The sequence below is a fragment of the Suncus etruscus genome, chromosome 4, assembly GCF_024139225.1.
Source record: "Suncus etruscus isolate mSunEtr1 chromosome 4, mSunEtr1.pri.cur, whole genome shotgun sequence".
In the NCBI taxonomy this organism is placed as follows: domain Eukaryota; kingdom Metazoa; phylum Chordata; class Mammalia; order Eulipotyphla; family Soricidae; genus Suncus; species Suncus etruscus.
In genome coordinates, this window is record NC_064851.1 from 151,012,321 (window position 1) to 151,039,683 (window position 27,363).

At 39.5% G+C, this 27,363-nt stretch overlaps 1 protein-coding gene across 1 annotated transcript in view; it reads right to left on the minus strand.

Moving 5' to 3' along the window:
• Positions 1–8,197: 8,197 nt before the first annotated feature.
• The window catches only part of KAT6A (lysine acetyltransferase 6A), a 138,350-nt gene continuing 119,184 nt past the window's right edge, over positions 8,198–27,363 (minus strand). Inside the window, exons 15-17 of the mRNA XM_049771792.1 lie at positions 25,448–26,053; positions 21,629–21,938; positions 8,198–11,780 (exon numbers count right to left, since the gene is read on the minus strand). Coding sequence (XP_049627749.1) covers positions 8,992–11,780; positions 21,629–21,938; positions 25,448–26,053 — 3,705 coding nt within the window. The 3' untranslated portion in view covers positions 8,198–8,991. The remainder of the gene's footprint in view (positions 11,781–21,628; positions 21,939–25,447; positions 26,054–27,363) is intronic.

Here is a 27,363-nt window from a genome sequence, read left to right on the forward strand (position 1 = left end):
TACTTTGCATATATTTAACTATCCTTGTATCCTCGGGATGGACCCTGACTAGTCATTGTATATGACTGTTTTGACGTGTTGGGTTAAGTTTGCTAATATTTTGAAGATCTTTACATTTATGACCATCAGGTTTTCTTATTTTGTGATGTTTTTGCCTACTTTTAGTATCAGGGTAATGTTTGCCTCATAGAAACGGTGTTGGAGGATTGTTTAACTTTTTTTTTTTTTTAAAGGCTGGAAATTACTTATAGTTAAGTCCTCTTTAAAGGTTTGGAAGAACTCACTAGTAAATTCATGTGTTGCTTTTGTTTGGGGGAGATTTTGGATTATCATTTTGGGTTCCCTGATAGTAATTGGCTGGCTCAGGTCCTCTTTCCTCTTGATCCAACCTTGGAAAGTTATAATCCAAACATTTATCCATTTCTTCTAGGTTCTCTAGTTTCATGGCATAAACATTTTCAAAATCACCACCAATGATCCTTTGACTTGATGTGGCATTTGTTGTGGCATCTCCTCTTTCACCTATTATTAAGTTTACTAGGATTTTTCTCTTCCTTTGTAAGTGTAATGACTTGTCAACTTTGTGTATTCAAATAATCAGATCATAATTTTGTTGATCTTTTGAAATGTGTTTCAATTTTGTTAATTTCTGCTCTAAGCTTTATCATGTTATTGCCTTCAGTGCTTTGGGCTCTTTCTGGTGGTCTTTATGTGCTTAAGCTGTTAAATTATTTTTGTTTCTTTTAATGAACATATGAATTGCTGTAAACTTTCCTCAACATTGCTTTTGCAGTGTCCTATATGTTCTCATAGTTTGTATCTTCATTCTTGTTTCCAGAAATATTTTGATTTCTTACCCTAATTTCCTCCATCGCCTACTGGTTGGTCAGTAGTGAAGTGTTTACTTCCCAAGTGTTTGAGTATTTTTCTTATATTTGTGATTAACTTCCATTTTCAGAACATCGTGAGAATGTCCCATGTGCATTGGAGAAGAATGTCTTTTTGACTTTTGGGGGATGTATCGCCCAACATGTGTCTGCTAATCTCATCTCTCCCATTTCTCTTGCAAAGCCAGGATTTCCTTGTTTAATTATAGTTTAATAGATCTACCCAGTGACAAAGTGCTGAGGTTCTACTGTTACCATAAATATCTTCGTTCACGTTTGCAGTCTTTTTAAAAAGTGTTTTGATGGTCCATTACTAAGTACATGTGTTTAGGATCATGTGCTCTTTGTGTATAAACTCTTTTGGCCATTAAGAAAATGACCACCCCTATCCTTTACAGCTTTTTTTAAACGTGTAATCTATGTTGTCTGATATGAATGGGCATTCTGAACTTTGTGAGGGGATTGTTTAAAACTGTTTGCCTTTGAGATCCTGTGTCTGCCTTAAGTTCTCAAATGTGCCTCTTTTAAGCAGCAGAAAGTTGGGTTCAGTTTTTGATCTATCTCTTGATTAGTGCATTTAGGCCACTGGCTTAGAGTGAGATTAACATTAGATTTTTTTCTTGCCATCATTCTGTGGAAGTTGTTAAGTTTTGAAATATCTCTTCTTAAAGAAGCCCTTTAAGAGCTAGAACAGGTATCGCAGGTAGGGCAGTTGGCTCTGCATGCCACCAACCTGGGTTTGATCCCTGGCATCCCATATGGTCCTTGGAGAAATGCCTGAATGCAGTCAGGAATAACCCCTAGGTTTACTCTGGAGTAAACCATGAGCCTAAACGCTGAATATTCTTGGTGTTCACTGAGATTTGGGGGAGGGGGGCAAGCCAGGTGACACTCAGGGGTTACTCCTGGCTATGTGCTCAGAAATCGCTCCTGGCTTGGGAGACCATATGGGATGCCAGGGATCGAACCGTGGTCCGTCCTGGGTCAGGTATGTGCAAGGCAAAAGCCCCTACCACTGCGCCATGGCTCCAGCCCCAAGTGTTCACTGAGTTTTAAAAACACACAAAACACACACAAAATATCTCACCATTTTATTCTGGCCTGTAGAATCTCATTTGATAAGTCCTATTGTGAATCTTCAGATAATTTCTTTACATGTAATTTCATTCTTTGATATTACTTTCAATATATTTATTTGGCATTTTGTATTCTGATGTGCGTTGGATAAATTGTATTTGGGACTCTTATGGTTGGAACCTTTCAGGCCTCTTGAATCTGTCTGCCTTTACACCTACGCCTTGAAACTCTTTAATCATGAAATTATTTTATTTTGCAAGAGGTCCCTTCATTAAGTAAAGCTGTATCGTTGATTAATATACAAGGTTTTTCTTTTCTTTTGAAAACTATGATAGTTAAATTATTTTGATATATTAACTACAATAGCTTTTTTAACCTAAAAAGAAAGAAAATTAGAGCCAGAGTTATAGTATAGTTGGTAGTATAGATAATACAGTTGCCTTGCCGAGTCAATCCAGGGTCAATCCCCTCACCTCTGGGCCTGCCCAGCAATGTCAAAAATGACTCCTGAATAGAGCCAGAGGTAAGCTCTGTCAGGTATATGTATACATATATTTATGTATATGTTTATATATACACATAGGAGATGTATATAAATTTAAAAAGAAAATGAAATAAGCCACTCCATTAGAAAGGGCAGTCTTATTTATAGCACAGAAAATTTTGATATGGGTTTTTCTTTTTACAAGAGATTTAAAACTTCAGATGCCAGTTAAGATATTTTCTGTGATATTTTGGGGGGAGAGATGGCATGGAGGTAAGGCGTTTGCCTTGCATGCAGAAGGACGGTGGTTCGAATCTCAGCATCCCATATGGTCCCCTGAGCCTGCCAGGAGCGATTTCTGAGCATAGAGCCAGGAGGAACCCAAGCACTGCCGGGTGTGACCCAAAACCAAAACAAAATTTTGTGTGTGATATTTTAAAAAATGGAAAATTTTGTGGCTCAAAAGCTTTCAGACCAATTTGAATAACCTACGAGGCAATATGTTGGCTTTTCTCCCAACATTAAACAAAAGGCAGTTCTTCAATGTATAGTCAATGAAATTCCACAAATTCCAAGAAGCTATGCAAGCACCCGTAGTTCTATTCTTTAAGGATAAGTGATCCAATATTATCAACTTATTGTTAATCTGTTTCATCTTCAACTCAAGAGGTCTGGAACTAAGAGCATAAAACACATGACACATACTCTGAATTTAATCCCCAGCACTGTTTTATTTCTTCCCCAGCCCACATAGCCCCCATAACCACTAGGACCGAGATAAATTGCATTGTTAAGGCTCAACGCTGAACACACCAACATGCAAACATTGCTAAGTAGCAAAAGTGGCTTCTCGACCACATTGAGAAATACATCTGATTAGGGGTACGGCTCAAGTAGGACACATACCTGACATACACAAGGTGCTGGACTAGGTCTCTGTCGCTGTATGGCCTTCCTCCCTGAACACTGCTGGAAGTAGCCCCATGATAAAATAAAAAAAGCACATCCAAAGGATAGCTTTCTCCTTTAAATGTTGCTATGTGCCTTTCAGAAATGTCTTTTTAGGGGCTGGAGTGAGAGCACAGCAGTAGGGCATTTGCCTTGCACACGGTCAACCTGGGTTTGATTCCCAGCATTCCATAAGGTCCCCCGAGCCTTCCAGGGGCAATTTCTGAGCACAGAGCCAAGAGTAACTCCTAAGCGCTGCTGGGTGTGGGCCCCACTCCAAACATGTCTTTTTAGTAGTTAAATGTTAAAACATTTTTTTTCTTACTAAAAAGAAAGCACATTTCACCAAAGCAATTCATTGTAGTCACAGGAAAGCAATTCCTTATGACTACCTCTGCTTAAGTGTTCTATTATTTATTATATGGGGGTTACTGAACCACCCTCCAGTAGTGTTCAGGAATGAACCATTTGTGATTTGTTGGATCATATGTGGTGCTGGGAGCAAACGAGGGTCTGCCAGATATGCAAGAAAAGCACCATAACCCTGTATTTTTTCTGGTTCTGTGCACAGAAGTACTTTTTCCTTTTCTTTTTAAAATCTTTCTTTAAACACCGTGATTACAAGCATGATCATAGTTGGGTTTCAGTCATAAAAATAACCCCCTTCTCCTGTGCAACCTTCCCATCACCAATGCCCCATCTCCTTCCTCCCCTACCCCCTGTCTGTATTTGAGACAGGCTTTTTTTTTTTTTTTTTTTGGTCCTAGCACTGGCAAGGCTTACCACTCCTCACCACCCCTCTAGTCCCAGGCTTTCTACATCCCTCACTCACTGACATTGTTATAATAGTTTTCAGGGTAGTTATTTCTATTTCACTCTTTGTGGTAAGCTTCATATCTTGATCCAGTCCACAAAAGTATTTTAAAAGATATCAAAAAAAAATGTCCAAGGACTTTTATTTCAGGCAAAAGTGATCCCCATAATATTTTTAATGTTTCAGGTATCAGTACTTAAATAAAATGAGGAATCTCAATTAAGCCCAACCTTTCCTTTTTGGTTTTTGGACCACACCTGGTGATGCTCAGGAGTTACTCCTGGCTATGCGCTCAGAAATTGCTCCTGACTTGGGGGACCATATAGGTCGCTCGAGATTGCATGGAGGTCCGTCCTGGATCAGGTGCGTGCAAGGCAAACACCCTACTGCTGTACTATTGCTTCGGCCCCCAGCCCAACATTTATAAAGAAATCCATGGGGCTGTAATAAATTAATTAGGTAACTATACCAACTATTTTTATATAAAGTCCATCCTATTCATTATCAGAAATTAATACAATAATTGGACTTTGTAGGTATAATATAGGGTAAGGTGGTTGTCTTGGTACATAACCAACTTGGGTTAAATCCCTACACCCTACCTTGTCCTTAGCTCCACCAGGAGTGATTTGTGAGTACAAAGCCAGGAAAAAAGCAAGGTGTGGTTCAAAAAGTAACAAATTAAAAAAACATTTTATTTTGCTTTGGGAACAAGCTTTTATTTGAGTACTCAATAATTCTATACGGGGGCACAGTGGGGAGTGTATGCCTTGCAGGTGGCCAACCTGGGTTCGACCCCCAGCATCCCATATGGTTCCTAGAGGACTAACTGCCAGTTGTAATTCCCAAGTACAGAGTCAGAAGTAACTGAAAAATGAACAAAAGAATTCTATAATTTTTGTCTTAAATTAATCTGCAGACATGTTATGTTGTTATGCATGTTTCTTTCTTAAAATGTCTCCGCCATCCCCTACATAGATAGTAATTCTGCTTAATCTATTCTATCAGCAAAAAGTTACTTGCTGAGGCCAGATAGTGCAGGGGATTTGCATGCACATGGCTGGGTCTGATTCCAGTATCCCATATGGTTCTAAGAGCCACGAGGGTGAGCACAAAGCCAGTAGTAACCTATGAGCACCCCTTGGTGTGGCCTACAAACAAAATAAAAAGTTACCTGTTTCATTATGCTTTCTCATCATCACCTTGGACACTAATCGACTAGAGGATAAACCAAACAGACAACATACTGCCCAGTTTGCAATTTGAAGAATCTGAAATAATCATGCCTAAAGAACTTGAATTTTCTATTTGACTCAACCACCTCAAATGCTTAGCAAATCCTCTAGGAATAATTCCTGGAAGCCTGTTACTGAACTCATGGCAATACATTCAAACTCTCTACAATATTTTTGATTCTGGGCCACACCCGGTGATGCTCAGGGGTTACTCCTGACTATGCACTCAGAAATTGCACATGGCTTGGGGGATCATATGGAATACTGGGGGATCGAACTGCAGTCTGTCCTGGTCAGCCACTTGTAGGGCAAACGCCCTACCCCAGCGCCATCGCTATGGCCCCATACATTAAGGTATCATATTTTTATGTCATTTTTGTTTTGTTTTAGGATCACACCCGGAAGCGCTCAGGGGTTACCTCTGGCTCTTGTGCTCAGAAGTTGTTCCTGGAAGGCTTGGGTGACCATATGAGATGCCAGGATTCGAACTGAGGTCTGTCCTGTATTGGCCAAGTGCAAGGCAAATGCCCTAATGCTGTGCTATCTCTCCGGCCCCACACTATCATTTTTAATTCTATGGTGCTTTATGCTTACTGAAGTTTTATAATGCCACTTCTTTGGAGCCCATTTTTACACACACACAAATGAAAACTGTAAATTCAAAGCAAAGACTGTCAACTTATACTAGTGACATAAAGAGGAACATGACAGGCTAATATTTCTAAGTCTGTGTGTGTAGCTGAATTTGAAAAACTTGTAGTAGGATTTGGAAAAATTTCACATGCAAGACAGACATCCAAAATGGCTCAACATAATTTATTTTTTATGTTAAAATGTACAGAGTTCTTTTGAAAGTACTTGCTAGAAAGGGGGAAAAAAGGTGATATTACATACAAGGAGAGGAAGGGAGACCAACTGGCCCAGGAGCGCATGACATGAAGAAATACAAAGGCATCTAGGCACCCCTTCCCCTTAGCTTACAAGTCACCATGAACAAAGTACAAAGAAGTTACAAAACAGGAAAAGCAAATATAAACAGACAGGAATAGACTTAGCTTCATTTGTACATGCGGCTTTTAGAGGCATCTGGAGCTCTATTCACACACTCTAGAGATCTCTTTAAAGAGAATTTTTATCTTTCTTAAAATAGTTTTTAATATTCTACAACAAAGATAAAAAATTTTAAAGATGGAATGAAATGAAAAAGCTCTTATTTTAAAAGGCATCAAAGTCACTAACAGTGAGTTTTTAAATTTCTTTTTTAGAAGATTACCCAAGTTGTCTTGCTAAAAATACATTTTTTTAAAACAGAAGTGAAAAAATGACAGGTACCAATATTACTGTGTTGGATAATTTCTTTTATAATATAGAAAAGAACATTTTTCTCTACAATAGTTCTACAGTCACAAAAAGGCTTGTGAAAAAGGGAGCTGCCCGATTGAAAAAAATTTTTTCCAAAGAAACAAAAATAACCAAACACAACCGCAAATCAACAGAAATTGAATTCACGGCCCTCATTTCAACAGCTTCTCCTTCTGCCTTGACCCACCCTCCTCCCAATATACCGCCCTCCCAACCCACCCCATCCCTACCCCAACCAGGAAGCAATGACATAGCTGAAGATGTAGGGGAGAGGGCAGAACAGTGCACTTTCTACATAGATGACTGGGAACTGGAATAGTATATACAGAGAAACTGGGTCCTACGCAGCCGGCACATGCTCAGAATTGGTAGCGGTAAGATGTGAAATCCTGCCTTTTTCTAACTAGTACATTTAGTTGAGAAAGTCAATTAAAGTGTATAAAAAAACAACAAACCTGTGCATTTAAAAAAATTTAATGCCTAATTAGTACTTCAAAAATTTATCTATATAAAATGTACAAATAAAGGAGAGAATTTAATGCTTACAGGTATTTCTTTAAGCAGTACTTCCCCCTTTTGGATATTTGACTGCACATACCAAGTGGTATAATAGATAGTTTCCATCTTCTAATGATGGAACATATATATATATATATATAGATATATATATAAGATATATATAGATTTTTTTTACCTATCCCTGGAGCAAGTAATAGGAAGAAAATGGATGAACTGGCTATATAAGAGAAAAGAGAATGAGTTGGGAGCAACATAGAAGCCTGCTAAAACCCTGCTGTCCAGATTTGTCCTACTATGCTGGTGGTTAGTTTATCTTCTCTTCTCTTTAGCCACTCACAGGAGAGGGGCTGGTGCACTCTGATTCACAGGGGGGAGAAACTCAGGTTCTCAAGACAAACAAAAATGAGAGGTATGTATCATTTAAGTAGTTATAAAATTCACACCATGATCTTCCTTATGACACACATTTGGCATCAACTTTTCCAATATAAAATAACCAGTGTCAAAAGTTTGTCAAATAATTTTCAAATCATATCATGTACAGTCATTCACCAACACTTTATGAAAGAATGTAAGAGGTTAATCACTGGGGACTGCTATTTGAGTTTAATCAGAGTCAAAGGCTCAAGAATCAAGACCCTTAGCATCTCAAAGTACATACTAAAATCAAGAGGCTGCATGGAATATGTGCATTATGGCTGATTTACCAGGTGGTAAAAAAAAAAAAAAGAGGTTCATTTCCTCTTTTTGATTGTAAATTGACTATTTCTATTCCTCCAAGGCTGGATTAGGAATGCAAACAGCGTTCCACTGAGATACTGCTGTTAAGTGAGACTTACAGTATTTTTGTGTCTCTGAGTGCTGAGTGGGAATAGTAGAAACAAATTAAATTACACTTGATTTAAGAAAAACAACACTTCAATGAAGTCCATCTATAATGAAACATTCTTGGGGAAAGGTTTCAAGAGTTGTATGACTGTGTTTGTGTGTATATATATGTGTGTGTGTGTAGGGAGTGGAGGGGATTTTAAAAGGAGAAGCATTTTCCTGCCTCACTTTAATAATAATAATAATAATAACAATAATAATAATAATAATATTAACAATAAGTTTAAGGAGCTTGGGTTGTTCTCCATGTCCCCATCCTAGTCTCCCATAAGTGCCTCCTGCTGGAATGAAGTAGAAAATGAAAGGTTGGTTTTGGAGGAAGGTAAGGGTGTGGTTAACCCTTGAGATGTATATATAACATTTAAAAATGACAAAACTGGGAGCTTCAAACAAGGAGGGGAAACATACATTTTAAAATAAAATAAAGGTAATTCACTTGTACATAGATTCTGTCCATGTGGTGTATAAAGAAAGTAAGGCTCTTTTTAATTATGAAAAGATTGTGTGCATGTTTCCCCATCCCCAAATCCATTTTCAGATGAGTTCTATTGTAAAATGTTCAAGATTGTGAAGAAAACCAAAACCCAGAACAAAATGAACCCCCCCCCCAAAAAAAAGACCAGATTTTCTAAAAAATAAAATAAACCAAAGAAAAATTCCTCTAAATCTACAGCAATATTTTAACTGGAAAAAAAGGTCCATTTTTCTCTGGTTTGTCAGTATAAAAGGTTCCTTTATTTATATATATTTGAGTTTTTAATCGCAAGTCCATCTTGCTCATCTTCTCATGTAAGGTCCATTGAGTGACTGCTTCGGCACACCAGCAGCATTCATGTAACTGTGATGGGAGGGGCCAGTGTACATCATGTTTCCATGAGGGTTTGGCTGCATAGGCTGCTGGGTATAGGCCTGGCTCCCCATCATCCCCATCTGCATCTGCATAGGATACTGTGCTGTCTGGTTCATGTAGGCAGGGTTACTATGGTAACTGCTGTTCATCATCGGCTGTGTCATTCGATAGCTGTTCATGGCATTCAAAGTGTTCATATTCATGGAATTAACATTATAGGCAGGGGTTGGCATCAAATTGACCCCCATGTTCATCCCACGCTGAACAGCCAATGCACGAGGACCAGCCTGCATGGCAACTGCTGGTGTGCTGCGGCCATAAAGCTGCTGCTGGTGAGCAGCTGCAGAGGGCAGTGGTGCGGATTTGGAGCGAATGGAAATGTGCCCCTTGACTGGCATCTGCCCTTGCAACCTCTGAGTGTGTGGAATGCCAATGTTAGTGGCAGACATGTTGCACTGCAGCAGAGGTGATGTGAGATTCATGGTGGTGGATGCCAAATTTGGGGGAGGTGTCATGGTGGCTTGTGCTTGAGGTGTCCCAGCTAATGGATGAGATGGAGCTAGCTGAGCCAGTCCTGTATTCGACAAAGAAACACTGGTTGCATAGGAAGTCACAGCAGGAGAATGGCTATAAGGCATGGCATGAGGGTCCATAATGGTGTTAGTTAGCTGCTGCAACTTAGCTAAACTGAAAGTGGCTGATGGTTGAGAATAGCTGCCGGCACCAAAATCCCCTGGAATCCTCTCATAGATACTTATGTTCCCAGTGCTTCCGGATTCTGGTATCTCCATGATCATAGGAGCTGGAGTGAAACTGTTATTCATACTACACTGCGACAGGGGGGGCTGCTGTTGTGGTGGGGGTGGGGGCTGAGGTTGCTGGGGCTGAGGTGGTGGAGGTTGCTGCTGCTGTGGTGTCGGTTGCTGCTGTGGTGGCTGCTGCTGCTGTGGTGGTGGCTGTGATGGTGTTGGCTGTGGTTGTGGCTGTGGCTGCTGCTGCTGCTGTGGCTGCTGCTGCTGCTGCTGTGGTGGTGGCTGTGGTGCTGGTTGCTGTTGCTGCTGCTGTTGCTGCTGCTGTTGCTGCTGCTGCTGTTGCTGCTGGGGTGGTGGTGGAGGTGGCTGCTGCTGGTTACTGGGAGGCCTCTCCACTACACAACTTTGAGGTGATTTGATGTTGCAGTTGGCAGCAGCCTGAACATTATTTTGCTGCATCATGCTGCAGCTATTTCCCATGTTTGCCATTTGCTGAGTGACAACACAACTGTTCTGGGTGAGGCTGCTGGAGGATGACAACCCACCATAGGAGCAGCTACTTTGAGAAGAGTTATTGCCACAAATGCTACTACCCATTGTGGAATCGTAACTGCTCGGGTTCTCATAGTTCTCTGTGGTACTCTCAATGCTGCCCAGGTCACTGAAGCCACTGTCCACCACCTGCTGAGAGTGGTCTGATACAGAAGGCACATCCATCATGGGGCTGGTCTCCATGTTCTGCATAGAAGGTGCGGACAGGGATCCTTGTTCTGAGCTGATCTGGGTGTAACCACTTTCAAGGGCAGGCACACTGGGACTGCTGACAGAACGGACTGACTGGCTGGGATGAGAATGAACAGAAGATATTGGGCTATTATGTTCTGAAGCATGGCAGTCTTCAACCATTGACATTTGAGGGTCTTCATCAGCTTGAGTGTAACTCTGCAAGGTTTGACAAGCTGCAAGAGTTTCTTCGCAATCCTGATACGCTCCCTCATGTTCGCTGCTTTCCTCTTGAGTCAAAGACTGCACTGCTTGTACTGTTTCCAGGTCGAGTTCACTATGAGGAATCTCTTCTTCCTCTTTCAATTCAATTAATCCTTCTTTAGAGTTTGAGTCTTCCTCATGATCATCCTCAGAGCCTGGTATATGCTCTGATACCACAGACGTTTCGTGAGAAGTCTGCTCCTCTTCAGAATCTGGTTCTGTTTCATCTTTATCCTTTATAGTCTCCCTACTATTCTGCATGTTAGTATCTAAAAAAGAGTCCTGGCCACCAGGTGGTTCTTCCTTGACATCCTCTCTAATGGGCTGTTCCTCTAGTTCGTTTTTCCTTGTGGATTCTAGGTGACCATCATCTTCGTCATCTGCATCATGATCTTCATTTTGGTTGTTCTCTTCAGTCACTTCATCCTCTTCCTCTGGTTCATGCTCTTCTAGTTCCTGTTGCTCTTCCTCTGACTGCCTCTGCTCTTCTGAGACACGGGGTTTCTCTTCTTCCTCTTCTACCTCAGGTTCTTTTGTTTCTGTCTCGGGACTATTGGTGCTATCCACTGGAGAAGCTGCTCGAACTTCACTGCTCATTGTGTCTTCTTCTTCCCCATCTTCAATCTCTTCTGCTTCCAAATGCATTTCCTCCACTTCTTTCCTTTCCTCAGTGAAAGTTAAGTCTTCTTTTGGTTCAACAGTTTCTTCACTCTCTTGAATTTTGAGTTTACGTGTAGGTTTAGGAATGGAGATAATGGGCTCAATGATGCATTCTTGAGTAGAAACAGGCAGAATCTCCCGATTCAACTTATATCCTGGTTTGCGACCAGGTCTTTTCTTCCAGTGGATTGGTTTGCGACTTTTGCCTTTGGGCCACCCCTTTTTCTTTTTCATCGGTGTGGATGTATCAGGCTCAAGTGGAGAATCCTTCACCTCACATTTCCTCAAGAGAGATACTGGCTTTAAGATAGGAGTGTCTGTACAGGGGGAATTAAAAATAAAAAAAGTTATAAGACCTTATATTTTACAGTACTGTTTGCTGAAAAATGATTAATATTTAGTCATCAAAACTTCTAATATCTTCAAGTTATGGATTTGAAAAAGTCTTAATTAATGGCATCTTCAAATACATCACAGTAAATTACTTTGCAGGACAATGAAAGGACACTTGGCATTAGTTAATTAAAACCAGTTCATCATCCAATCTGTATGGTTTTGGGAAATTATTCTAAGGTTCAGTTTTATTATTAGTAGAATGGAGATAAACTATGCAGAGATACAAATAATAGTTTTATAACTTTTACAGTTAAATTGTCTTTATTGTGTAAATTACAAATCTTTTCCCCCCTTGTAATTTCTATTACTTCAAGTACTATCATAAAAACCAATTACTCCAGGCCACAATAGACCAATACTACATAAAATAATTCAATCAATATATATGCATGGGAATCATTCTAAGACATATACTAAACAAATACTGGCCTAAAAAATGAACATTTTTCTTTTGAGAAGGAAAACATCTTAAGGAAATAGAGGGGCCACTCAAAGCAATTTTGGCCCAACTGAACAATTGTTCAATAAAAGAAGTGAAACATCTGATACTGTTTAGGTCAGGAGTTACCTGAACACTCTAACATTGTCTGGGGAATTTTCTAGGGCTGCATACAGCAATGCTTGGGGGCTGTTATTCTGAGGATCAAACTCAGGCTGGATGCAAGCAAATAAGTTTGCCTTTTAGTTTTGTTTTGGGGCCAGACCTGGAAGTGCCCAGGGGTTGCTTATGGCTCCTGGCTGGCTTGGGAGATCTTATGAGATACCAGGGATTAAACCCAGATACATTACCTGTTGTACTATTGCTCTAGCCTTGCAAGGAGCCATATTATATCTTTTGGAGCCCAAGAAAAATTTAAGCACCAATATATAATAATTAGAAAATATAAAATTAAGATTCTTTTCTAATCATTACCTCAAATACTATCATAAAAACCAATTACGCCAGGTCACTATAGACCAATATTACATAAAATAATTCAATCAATATATATTCATGGGAATCATTCTAATTTGTGTAATCTTTTATGTTCAATGTAGACTTTTAATTTGTAGTAAAATGTATAGAGTAAAAATTTTTTACCATTATAAACAAACATTTTTCTTTTTTTGGGCCACACCTGGTGATGCATAGGAGTTATTCCGTGCTCTGCATTCAGAAATCGCTCCTGGTAGGCTCAGGGGACCATACGGAACGCCGGGGACCGAATCAGGTCCTTCCTGGATTGGCTGCATGCAAGGCAAATGCCCTACCACTGTGCTATCACTCTGGCCCCTTAAACAAACATTTTTAAATGTACAGTTTTTCTTTCTCTCTCTTGGGTCTCCCATTAGTTTTTTTTTTTGGGGGGAGGGGGGTTTTGGGTCACACCCAGCAGTGCTCAGAGGCTACTCCTGGCTGGGGGACCATATGGGACACCGGGGGACCATATGGGACACCAGGATTCGAACCAACCACCTTTGGTCCTGGATCGGCTGCTTGCAAGGCAAACGCCGCTGTGCTATCTCTCCGGGCCCTCCCATTAGTTTTTAAAGGCAAGAAAAAAATTTAAAGGCAAGTACAGGAATTTAGGAAGCAAAAATTTTTTAAAGGCTACAGGTATGGCTTAACAGTTGAGTACTTTCTTTGCATGTGTGAAGTCAAGTTCAAACCCTGGTTCGAATTCTTTTAAGAAGAATTTTAAAAGTATATTTAGTGGCAATAACTTGAATAAAAGAATGAGTACAACAGCAAAAATTTGTTCATGGAAACAGGGACTAAATAAAGGTACTATTTCAGTTTGCAATGATCCAAGATAGCAGTACCGCACCGATACAGATTTAAATTTACTAAATGAGGCCACTGATCACCACTTCAAGCGTCTGCAGCTGAACATCACTGTGGATGCTGGGACCAACTCCTGCTCAGAAGCCCTTACTTTGCGGCAGCACACATCTCCAACCCCATGAACCCCACCACACATGCAATAAAAACCACACTACAAGAATGTCAATGGGGAAACAACGCAGGGCAATAGCATGTATAAAGAATGAAGATGGCAGCTGATAACCCAAAAAGTATTAACTACATAGTTAGCCTCCCCGATTAAGGAGTTTAGAGTACAAATATGGAGGATGCTCATACAAGTCAAAGAAAGCATTGATCAAGCTGAACAGAACAGAAAGGTAGAAATCATAAAAATTCAAGCTGAAATAACAGGACTGAAAAACTCAGTAGATGAAATTAAAAACTCAATAGAAAGCCTCTCCAACAGAATAATAGCAGCTGAGGACAGAATGAGCAAGCTGGAAGATGAGATGCAGAACAACTCCATATAGCAGAACAGACTGGAAAAGAACCTTAAAGCAAATGATCAGATAATGGAAAAAATACTCAAAGAATGTGAACAGATGAAAATAGAAGTTCTTGACAAATTCAGTAGAAACAACATAAGAATCACTGGAGTCCCAGAGACCCAGGAAGAAAATCCCCAGGAAGCATGTCAAGGACATCATTACAGAGCTAAAGACAGAATGGAACCAAATCCTGCATGCCTGAAGAGACCTGAAGAAAAGCGTCCCCAGACACATCCTTGTTACAATGATGAATCCCACAGACAGAGATAGAATACTGAAAATAGCAAGATCAAAAAGGGAAATTAAAATCAAAGGAGCATCCTTAAGATTTACAGCAGACCTGTTACAAAGCCAATTACAAAAGAACTGATACCCAATCTACAACAAGCTAGACACAGAGGGCAGCCCAGGGGGCAAAGGAAGGGAATATGGGATGCATACTGGGAACGGGGGCAGAGGGAGGACAACATTGGTGATGGAAATGCCCGATTCAATGTCACTATGTACCTAAAATATTACTGTGAAAGATTTGTAATCCACTTTGGTCAAAATAAAAATTATTTTTTTAAAAATGGGGAGAATAAATGGACACTTCCTCAAAAAGAAATATTAATGCCCAAAGGTAACATGAAAAAATGTTCCACAATATTAATTAACAGGGAGATGCAAATCAAAACAACAATGAGGTACGATCTCACACCACAGAGTCTGGCACACATCACGAAGAACAAGAACAGTAAGTGATGGTGGGGATGTGGGGAGAAAGGAACTCTCACTGCTGGTGGGAATGCCATCTAGTCCAGCCTTTATGAATAACAATATGGAGATTCCTCAAAAAACTGGAAATTGAGCTCCCATATGATCCAGTTATACCAATCCTAGGGATATACCCTAGGAACACAAAAATGCAATACAAAAATCCCTTCCTCACATCTATATTCATCACAGCACTATTTACTATAGCCAGACTCTGGAAACAACCAAGATGCCCTTCAACAGATGAATGGCTAAAGAAACTGTGGTACATATACATAATGGAATATTATGCAGCCATCAGGAGAGATGAAGTCATGAAATAAGTCAGAAGGAGAGAGACACAGAATATTCTCACTTATCTATGGGTTTTAAGAAATATACAAGACATTATTGTAATAATGCCCAGAGATGAGGGCCAGAAGGACCGACTCACGATATGATTTATCTCAAGGAGGGATGAGTACAGTTAGAACACTAACAACTACCATGACAATGTTAATGAGTGGGAGAAGTAGATGCCTGTCTCGAATATAGGCAGGGGTGTGGGTAGAGGGAGATGGGTGTATTGGTGTTGGGAATTTTGCACTGCTAAAGGGAGGTATTCTTTTTGTGACTAAAACTCAACAATAGTCATGTTTGTAATCATGGCATTTAAAGATATAAAAAAATAAACTTACTAAATGAAATGATAGTTTCTTAAATCATAAACCTCGGAGGCAGGAAAGATAGTACACAGAGTAGGGAACTTGTTTTGCATGTGACTCACCTGGATTCAATCCCTAGCACACTTATACTATCCACCACCAGGAGTGAGTTCTGAGTGCAGAGCCAGGAGTAACCCCTGAGCACTACTGGATGAGGCAGAATCAAACAAAACAAAATCCCACAAAACAAAATTATATACACATAGTGGTGCTTAGCAACTACTCTTAGCTCTGTGCTCTGGGGTCACTCACAACAGTATTCAGGTGGTACAATACCTCACTACCACCAAAGTGGCCAATACTTTCCATCAATGTCCTTATGCTATTGTTTTTGTTTTGAGGCCATACCTGGTGGTGCTCACCTGGCTCTGCACTTAGGGATCATTCCTGGCAGGAATTAAGGGACCATAATGGAAGCCAGAGATGGTGCCTGGGTTGGCCATGTGCAAAGCAACTCAAAACTACCTATTTCTCTGGAACCTCACCATCTCAACCTGTTTTTTTTTTTTTGGGGGGGGGGAGTGGAGGTTGGGGAGCCACACCTGGCAGTGCCCAGGAGTTACTCCTGGCTCTGCACTCAGAAATCACTCCTGGCAGGCTCAGGAGACCATATGGGATGCCAGGAATTGAACGCGTGTTCGTCCTGGGTCAGTCTCATGCAAGGCAAATGCCCTACTGCTGTGCTATCTCTCCAGCCCCCTCGACCTGTTATTTCTAATCTAATTCTTTGGTCCTCCATGCCCCTTCCCTACTGCTTGATAATCTCAATTTTGTTATCCAGGAATAGGTCCTTAGTTGATACTGTTTATTCCCTTTCTTTACCTTCCTCTATGTTAGGCTAAGTAAAATCATTTGGTATTTGTCATTTTACTCTACCTTGCTTAACATAATATCCAAGTTGAAACAAAATACAAGATTTCATCTTTTCTTCCAGCTGTTGAGTGTTCCACTGTGTATGTATACCACAATTTCTTGAGCCATTTATCTATCATTGGATAACTGGGTTGCTTCCATAACTGCTATTGCACTAAGCACTACTATGAATCTAGAGAACACATGTTTTTTTTCTAGCTAATTAGGTTTTTAACTGTGCCAAAAATTTAACTTATTTTTAGGCACTGTTACTTTGGGGGTTGGGGAGCTACAGTGCTCAGGGATATCTTCTGGGTCTACTCTTAGAAATCATTCCTGAGGGACCGGAGAGATAGCATGGAGGTAAGGCATTTGCCTTTCATGCAGAAGGTCGTTGGTTCAAATCCCGGCATCCCATATGGTCCCCTGTGCCTGCTGGGGGTGATTTCTGAGCATAGAGCCATGAGCAACCCCTGAGCACTGACGGGTGTGACTCAAAAACCAAAAAAAAAAAAAAAAAAAAAAAAAAAAAAAAAAAAAAAGAAATCATTCCTGAAAGGCCTGGGGGATCATATATGATCTATATAATCATATAGATTATAGGGTGTCAGGGATTGATTGATCATGGGTCAGCTGTTTGCAAGGCAAGTGCTGGCCCCAACATTGTTAGCATTTTTATTTAAAAACTTAGTACCAATTGAAGAAGGTATATTTAACAAAAGATTAATAAGGATTCTTGAACAAATCCAAAGTCCTCTTACAAAATGTAATCTTATTTAAGAGCCTCCAGGTTAGGAATGTATCTTTGTAGTAAAGTACTTGGCCACAGGTTCAATTCTTGGAATAACCAATAAAATATTGAATAAAGCATTTTCTTAGCATACATTCATTTAACAAATATTTGAGTGTCTATTTTAAGTAGTTAGCAGACAGAAATTAGTGAAACATACTTAAATCTACAAAGGAGAATTAAATATCTTCAATTTATTCATGGAAGATTCAGATTAAGGCTGAAAAGGAATAGGTTAAAAAAAATTCCTGCCTCCATTTGCTGCTTCACCATTCCAGGTGAGGTCTGCTCCAGGTGATATCACTGGCCTTGTTACTGAGCAGTAGGCAGAGCCCCTACCTATCTGGTGGGTCCCAGCAGCCTTCACAATGGACCTGTGCCTTATTAAGAATCTATATCACGGCTCCTGAAGTGCATAGCTGCTTATGCAGTTGCACAACAGATCTGTTCAGCAAATTACATGCTTCTGACTGTTATTCTTCCTGTCATCATATGAGAATGGGCAGAGAAGTCAAGAGTTTTAGTAACTTTCACCATATCATCTTCTGGGGGACTACTAAAAAAAAACACCCCTTGGAGACAGCAAGAGCACTAAAAAAACTATGGGGAAAACAAAATTCAATGAGTGAAAATATTATCACTGAAGACATAAATAACAGTAAATGCTCAGACAACATCTTTAGTAACAATCTGCTAATACCATTCAATGAATTCAAAGAAACGATAGCACAGGTAGTCAGCAAAGCACAAGTATAAAAGTTGGAATAAAAAATTACTAATTAACTAAAGGCATCTTTAAGGAGGAGACAGCACTTTTCAAACAAGTGGAAGCAGAGATAAACAGATGGGACTATATTAAGCTGAAAAGCTTCTGTATCTCAAAGGAAATAGTGCTCAGAATACAAAGGCCACCCACTGAGTGGGAGAAATTATTTACCCAATACTCATCAGATAAAGGACTAATATCCAAAATTTACAAGGTACTGACAGAACTATACAAGAAAAAAACAACTAACTCCATCAAAAAATGGGGAGAAGAAATGAACAGACACTTTGAAAAAGAAGAAAGGCAAATGGCCAAAAGGCACATGAAAAGATGCTCAACACCACTAATTGTCAGGGAGATGCAAATCAAAACTACTATGAGGTACCACCTCATGCCACTGAGATCGGCACACATCACAAAAAAGGAAAACAAGCAGTGCTGGGGGGATGTGGAGAGAAACTCTTTTTCACTGCTGGTGGGAATGCCATCTAGTACAACCTTTATGGAAAGTGATATGGAGATTCCTTCACAAACTGGAAATTGAGCTTCCATACAATCCAACTATACCACTCCTAGGAATATACCCGAGGAACACAAAAATACAATACAAAAATCCTTTCCTTACACCTATATTCATTGCAGCGCTATTTACAATAGCCAGACTCTGGAAACAACCAAGATGCCCTTCAACAGATGAGTGACTAAAGAAACTGTGGTACATATACACAATGGAATACTATGCAGCCGTCAGGAGAGATGAAGTCATGAAATTTTCCTATACATGGATGTACATGGAATCTATTATGCTGAGTGAAGTAAGTCAGAGGGAGAGAGAAAGATGCAGAATGGTTTCACTCATCTATGGGCTTTAAGAAAAATGAAAGACATTTTAACAGTATCTCAGAGACAAGAGAGATGAGGGCTGGTAGGTGCAGCTCATGACATGAAGCTCATCACATAGAGTGATGAGTGCAGGTGGAGAGATGACTACACTGAAAACTATCATAACAATGTGAATGAATGAGGGAAGTAGAAAGCCTGTCTCGAGTACAGGTTTGGGGGGGTGAGGAGGGGGGAGATCTGGGAAATTGGTGGTGGGAATGTTGCACTGGTGAAGGGGGGCGTTCTTTACATGACTGTAATCATACAACTACAATCATTTGTAATCACGGTGTTTAAATAAAGATAATTATAAAAAAATTACTTATTAGAGGCCAGAGTAATAGTGTAGTGGTAGGGCGCTTGCCTTGCATGTAGCTGACACAGGGCGGACCTCGGTTCAATCCCTGGCATCGAAGCCAGGAGCAATTTATTTATTTATCTTCCTTTTTTATCTTCCTTCCTTCCTTCCTTCCTCCTTCCTTCCTTCCTTCCTTCCTTCCTCCCCCTCCCTCCCTCCCTCCCTCCCTCCCTCCCTCCCTCCCTTCCTTCCTTCCTTCCTTCCTTCCTTCCTTCCTTCCTTCCTTCCTTCCTTCCTTCCTTCCTTCCTTTTCCTTCCTTCCTCCCTCCCTCCCTCCTTCCCTTCCCTCCCTCCCCCTCCTCTCCCGCCCCTCTTGATTTTTGGGCCAGGCCTGGTGACACTCAGGGGTTACTCCTGGCTATGCGCTCAGAAATCACTCCTGGACCATATGGGACGCCGAGGGATCAAACGACAGTCTGTCCTAGGCTAGTGCATGCAAGGCAGATGCCTTACGCCCTGCACCATTGCTCCAGGAGCGATTTCTGAGGTCATAGCCAGGAGTGAACCCTGAGCATCATCCTTTTTTTGGGTGTGCCCCCCAAAAAAACTACTATAGTTAGAAATAAAAGAAATGAAGAACATGATAGGTGATACTAAAAAACTAAATAAAAGCTCTGAATAGCAGAATGAAGCTGATCAAAAGATCAAGCAGCTCCAAGATGATAAGGAAACCACTAGAAAACAGCAGAAGGTGAAAAATAATCTGCAATGAACAGCATATCACAAAACTATGGAACGAATTCAAGAAAAACACTGTAAGAATCAGCCGTGCTTGAAGAACAGGTAGACAATATGAAAAGGAACAACAGTTAAAGAAATTATTGATAAGAACTTCCCAGAGTTGAGGATTACAGGCACAGAGATCCAAGAGGCCTGAAGGGTCCGAAAGCCAATTAGGAAAACTCTAAAACACATTATACTCAAAATGATAAAATCCAAAGACAGAGACAGAATACTAAAACAGCAAGAATAAAAAAGAAATTTACATATGCTGAGAGTCCATAAGATAAACAGTAGAGTTTTACCAAATGAGACTCTTTGAGTCAGAAGAATAGGGAAGGATAAAATGCAAAAACTCAATGCAATGATACCACCAAATTTATTCTTTTTTTTTTTTTCACCAAATTTATTCTATCCAGCTAAATTATCATTTAGAGTTGAAGAAATTTTACAAAACTTCATGGACATGGAACAATTTAAGGGAATTCGTAGCCCTGAAAACAGTTTTGTGAGGAGCATTCAAAGAGCCCTTTTAAAGGACAGGAGAAACTTCTATCATGTGGCACTCATTAATGGAGCATATGATTGTACTCTACTAGATTAAGGAGGTTAAAAACATATACAAAAAATCATCACAAATTGCCTTTGATTTATTTCTTTATAATTCTATTGGCCTTTCCTCTAAGTTTTATTGGACAAAGTAACATAAAATAAATTTGTTATATGCCTGCCAAGGGGACAGGCTGAGGGTGGGAGGGAACCTGGGTATACTTGGTGGAAGAAAGGAAATATTGTGGGTGGGATTGGTATTAGAACACTGTATGCCTGAAACAACCCTACTATAAACTTTGTAAATCAAGGTCTCTGAATAAACATTCCTGAAAAGCAAAACAAAATAATTTCCTCACAGTAAGAAACTAGACTAGAGAAATAGTATTGCAGATAGGGAGCTTGCCAGGTAGAGGGCCAACCTGGGTTCAATCCCTAAACACAGAGGCAAGAGTAAGTCCTGAGCACTGATGAACATGGCCTCACTTTCAAACATATATGTACTATATATGTACATGTATTAAAATGTATAAATAAAAGAGGAGAGAGAGAGTAAGAGGGAGGGAGGGAGGGAGGGAGAGAGAGTAAGAGGGAGGGAGGGAGAGGGAGAGGGAGAGGGAGAGAGAGAGAGAGAGAGAGAGAGAGAGAGAGAGAGAGAGAGAGAGGAGAGAGAGAGAGAGAGAGAGAGAGAGAGAGAGAGAGAGAGAGAGAGAGAGAGAGAGAGAGAGAGAGAGAGAGAGAGAGAAGGTTGGACTTGTATGCCAACAACCTGTGTTCAATCTCAATCCTGGGTACCATATATAGTCACCAGTGCACCGTCAGGAGAGTCCTCAAGCATAGAACCAGCAGTAAGCCCTAAGCACTATGCTGGTTGTAGCCCAAGCTCCCCTTCTTCCCCCCCCAAGAAGACAAAACTAATGAAAAGATGAATATATTTGTATCGTTTTAGAGATTTCCAGGTAATCCCTTTTGTCAGTGGGTTATGTTGATTTTTTTCAGCCTTTTCCTTGAAGTCTTTGATATTATTCCTGAGGTAAAAAACAAAAAAACATACATACCATCAGCATCATCTGACTCTTCATCTTCTTCATCTTTAGATTTTCTTTTGGAAGAAGACTGACACCTGAGAACATCTTGTGAGGACAACCGATGGAAATACCCTCTAGGGAAAAGTTCGTTTTCATCTTCTTCCTCCTCTTCTTCATCAATTTCAAATGTGGGTTCCAATCTTGGCATAGGCCTCTCAGAGTCAGAGTCTTCAAAAGGTTCATCCAATACCTCAGTAGTCTCAGAAATCGTCTCTGTGACTACACTGCTATTGTGGTGTTTGCGTTTTCGGACTTTCCTCCTTCTGTGAAGAATTGGTTTCTATTCAAAACAAAGTATTTACTGTAATGAGTTCTGTTAGTGACATGATTAATAGTTTTTAAGTATAAAAGTATTAGCACATATAAAAGAAGCTGCTTTCCAAAATACGTTCTGATTATTATTTCAAAATATTATATAGTAAGATTATTTTATAGATAAAAGATACTAGATAATTGAATCCAAGTTTGTAAAACATCAAATGAGAATTCTAATTTGACATGTTTAAAGAACACGGATTATAATTCCCTTATTAACAGTTCAGTTAAATTTGACACACTAGAAAGTTGCCTAATTTAATTTTCCAATAAGAGAAGTTAGTCTTTTAACTTCTCCTTTCCTAGAGAAAAAGAGAAACAAAATCATATTCTATTTTGTCTCCTAGCTTTACTCTAACAATCAGAAGAACTATTAGTAAAGCTTTTTGTGAGCTATCTAAAAGTTGTAATGGAAAATAGAAACATGGAACAAATATGTATTTATCAATTGTTAGTGAGGCATTTCAAAAGTAAAACAAATCTACAACTAGAATTTGACACGCTAGACAGAATACTATAATAGGGTTGGCGTAATTAATACCTGAAATAAAAAATAAAATGGTGGTGCCAGAGAGATAGCATGAAGGTAAGGGTTTGCCTTGCATGCATAAGGACGATGGTTCGAATCCTGGCATCCCATATGGTCCCCCAAGCCTGCCAGGAGTGACCCCTGAGCACTGCCAGATGTGACCCAAAAACCAAAAAAATAAATAAATAAATAAAATGGTGTACCAAAGTTGATCCAATTCCTTCTGTTTACAAAAATTAGAAAGGTTAAGGACTTGCTCAAGTTTTTTTCAAGAACTTCAAAAGCACTTTGTATTTATCTCACTGCTTGTCGTAAAAACAAAAAAACATAATCAGCGGCCAGAGCAATAGTATAGCGAGTAGGATGCTTGCCTTGCATGCAGCTGACTTGGATTCAATTCCTGGTATCCCATACAGTCTCCTGAGCTTACCAGGAGTAATTCCTAAGGGTAGAACCAGAAGTAACCCTTAAACACTGCTGTGAGTGACCCCAAAACAAAAACCCATCCACCAAAATAGGAAAACTTAAGTCATCTAGTACAGAAAAGCTGTATTCTTCATAGTCATGTAATGAATAGTTAAGTTACGCAATGTTTATTTATTACTCAATTCAAATTTATTAGCTCTTCCAGTTAAGAGTGCAACTTAAAAAGTAGATAAAACTACTCTAAAAAATTGGTTGACTCTAGAAATGGGGCAAGAAATTATGTAAGAGAAAACTTGAACATTGTGTAATAAAAGTAAGGAAGTTTTAAAAACCAAATAAACTAAAAAAAAAAAAAAACCTCAATAAAAAGTATAAATTTAAGGGACTAAGGAGTGAATCTGAAGGAACTTCTAGTGATCAAAAACTGGAACCTAAGTAACAAATTAAATTATCTCAAACTACAAAGTAAAAAATTCTATATTCCATATTGATGTTAATGAATGCTTGAATAGATGGGGAGGAGTGGCAAAAATCTCCTAATTATTCTAAATAATTCACACGGAAAAAACTAATTAGTAACTAATAAATAACTAACAGAAGAAATTGTTTTTAAGGAGTAGAGCATAGCTGCCCATATCATTTTTTTGTTTGTTTGTTTTTGGTTTTGGTTTTTGGGTCACCCCAGCAGTGCTCAGGGGTTACCACTGGCTCTACGCTCAGAAATCACTCCTGGCAGGCTTGGGGGACCATCTGGGATGCCGGGATTCGAACTACCGTCCTCCTGCATGCAAGGCAAACGCCCTAACTCCATGCTATCTCTCCAGCCCTAGATGCCCATATCTTAACATGAACAGTGAACACTGACTTCCTTCCACATATCAGAAAAGAAAAAATAGGACTAACTCTATAGTGGAGAAATGTGACAAAATATGACACCGAAGCCATAATTAAGCTTAACATTACAGAGGTTAAGACACCTGCCTTTTACATGCCTGACTCCTTTCAATCCCTGGTACTGCACATGGTATCCCCAGAAAGCTGCTAGGCATGATCTTGAGCACAGAGCCAGGACTAAGTTCTAAGCACAGCCAGGTGTGGCCACAAAACAAAAACAACCAATCAACTTTGTTTAATTTTATAAACAGCTTGTTCTCTCTCTCTTTTTAAAAAGAACTTGCTATTGAAAAGTTATTTCCTTTATGTTGACAGACACTGCTAATCCAGTAATACAGGTTAACTTGACTCATTCGGGGTTCTTAGAAACACAAGGCTGTTTCTTCCAAGTCTGCCTGGCTTGTTGGCAGTGCTTAAATTAAAGTTCAGTGAGTGTTTAGTCAGGGGTATTTCTGGTAAGCAGTTGAATAGAATTATCATTATTATATTAATAAACTCAAATTTTGTATGAAGTATTGTTTGTAAATAGTTTTTTGTTTGGTTTTGGTTTTTGGGACACACCTGGGGCACTAAAGAATTACTCCTGATTCTGTGCACAGAAGTTACTCCTGGCAGGCTCGGGGGTTCATATGGAATGCCAGGGATAAAACCTAGATGGGTTGCAAAAAGGTAAAATGCCCTACCCACTTTGTTATTTATCGCTCCAGCCTTGTATTTCTTTTAATAGGGGTCATACCTAGTGATACTTGGGAGAACCCAGGGCCATTCCCAGCAATGTTTGGCCCAATGATATGATGCTTTGGTCTGGTAGAGCTCGGGTGCCAACAGGGCTATATTTGCAATGCTCAAGGGCCCAGGATTGAATCCACACCCTGGTACTTGACAATCATGTTCTGTATCACTTGAACTATCCCTCCAGCCTTAAAAGTATTTCTAGAGTAAAGTTAAATCAAACAACAGAAGGGGTATGGGGTAAAGTAGACAAAATAACATTTCTCAGGGTAAAATGAATGACCTACTTTGAGCACTCTGTTGGAACACCACCGTGTCTTTTCATTAAGGAGTATGAATAGTTTCCTTTCTAATATAAACATTTTTATTCTTAGTATACACTAAAATAAAGTATTTAACCCAAGAATGATTCACAGACCTGAATTTCAAGGGCAGAGGGTGTAGGAACTAAGACCATAGTAAAGTGAAGTGGATACTGGTGGAAGACCTGGTGAAATCCTATCATTAACCATAAGTATTGTAAATCATGATGCTTTAAATTAAAAAATATTAAAAATAAAAAAAAGGGAGTGCCCTTTAATAATGCTCTAGGTGGAAATTTTGGCAAATAAATACATTTATTTTTGTTTTCAATTAAAAAATTAAAATAATTGTTTTGTTTTGAGGTCACATCTGGTGATGCTCGGGGGTTACTCCTGGCAATGCCAGAGGTACGTACCATATGGAATGCAGAAGATTAAACCCCGGACGCCTGCATGCAAGGCAAGCTTATTACCTGCTGTACTATTTCTCTGGCCCTAAAATTAGAATAATTTAATTCCCTAATAGTTATCATGTATAGTATAACAGACTGTAATTGAAGAAAAAAAAGTCACATCCAAGAAATGCTTTACCTTTCGCTTCAATGTGGGCTTTGTAAGAATTGGTGGTGAATTGGACCGAGGACTTTCTGGCTCCTCTTCCTCTTCACTACTCTCACTGAAACCCTTAAAGAGAGCCCTGTCACCATCACTGTAGCGACGAGGCAATCTATTATTGCCTTCAGTTAATCGACATTTCAGAGTCTCAGGACTTTTCTTCAGCTGTCCTCGCCATCGCTCAACCCCTTCACTTAGTCTGCGTTTGGGAATGTCTGTTCTTCCATCCTGGACTGGCTGACCCTGAGAGGCTGCCAACTGTTCCTCATTTTCAGTGTACTGTTCTTGGGAGTATTCTGATTTTTCCACACATTCTCCATATTGATCCTGAGGAGCTGATGTCTCCTCCAAGAGCAGTTTAGAATCTTTATCACTAAAACGTTCCTGGGTTTTTTTGTTCTTTCTCCCCCAGCGACCTCTCCGAGACGGTTGATTATTTGTAGGAAGACTATCACCAGGAAGAACTTGTTTGTTGTTCGTACGTGCAGAACTGGCTGGCACCGTAACTTCTGGTTTCTTTTCACTTTCTACTGAGGAATAAGAATCTTGGTCTTTGCTTTCCCGGGACGCAGACTTTCCTACCTAATTTTAAAAAATAAAGCCATTATTAGTTGATTTTTCAGCTTTTAGTTCTAATACTTATTCTGAACTTTGAATACTGAGACAGAAAATTAGTTTTAAAAATATTAATTTAGTAGTTAACATGAATAGTTCCAGCTAGACATTATAAATTTTTAACTGTACATTTAATCCTTATAACAACCTTTTATTAAGCAGCACTGTTATCATTAAATTATTACTGTTCCTGAAAATATTAAATACTTTAATTTTTTCCACAAAATAAAAAATTATAAACAGAAAATTAATTTTGCAGTGGGACTACCAAAAGGGGTATTTGAAAAAATAAAAAATAAGTAACTGAGTAGCAGACATAGCTCAATGGACTGAAGTGCAGTAAGCCTGGGTTTAATCCCTTGTACCACATAATCCTTCAGGCAACTGCAGGAGTACCCTCCTAAAAAAAGAAAAAAGAAAAAACCAAATACATACATGAAAACAAAATGTAACTAATTTTCATCCTGAATGTAATTTCATATTATAAATCATACTTAACAGGAAGGAGCATGAGTGGGATTATGTTTATTCAAGGATACAGGTTTAAGAATAAAAACACTAGGGCCAGAGCAATAGCACAGTGGTCAACACAGGACGGACTGCAGTTCAAATCCTGGCATCCCGTATGGTCCCGAGCCTGCCAGGAGCGACTTCTGAGAGAAGAGCCAGGAGTAACCCCTGAGCACAGCCAGGTGTGACCCCCCAAAAAGAAAACAAAAGCACTGCTTAAAAAAAGAGGGGCTAGAAAGACAGTACAGTTGGTAGGGTGCTTGCTATGCATGTGGCAAGCCATCCTATATAGTCCCCCAAGCTTTGTCAGTAGTAACCCCTAAGCACCACCATGTGTAGCCCCTCTCCAAAACAACAAAAACAAAAAAAGGAAGTATACATGAAGAAAAATATTTAACATCATAAAATACACTGAGCTTTTCTTGAATCTACTAAAGATACCCATTAAACTCTATCAGAAAACATCCATGTTTATATTATTTCCTCAAGGTATTGTACATTTTATTAATTTTCAAACAATGATGAGATTTATATTCAATTCTGATTTCTCAGTTATTATATAGCTTAAAATTTAGCTGCTCTGGGGGTTTGGAGATAGTTCAAAGAGCTAGTGAACAGTGATTGGCACATGGAAGGGCTAGATCTGATTCCCAGCACGGCATGGTCTCTTGAACATACTGTGAAAAACACCAGAGCATCGAGTGCCTCAACAGGTATGGCCTCAAAAGATGAAACAATGGCAAACTTTTTAAACAGGGGCCAGTTCA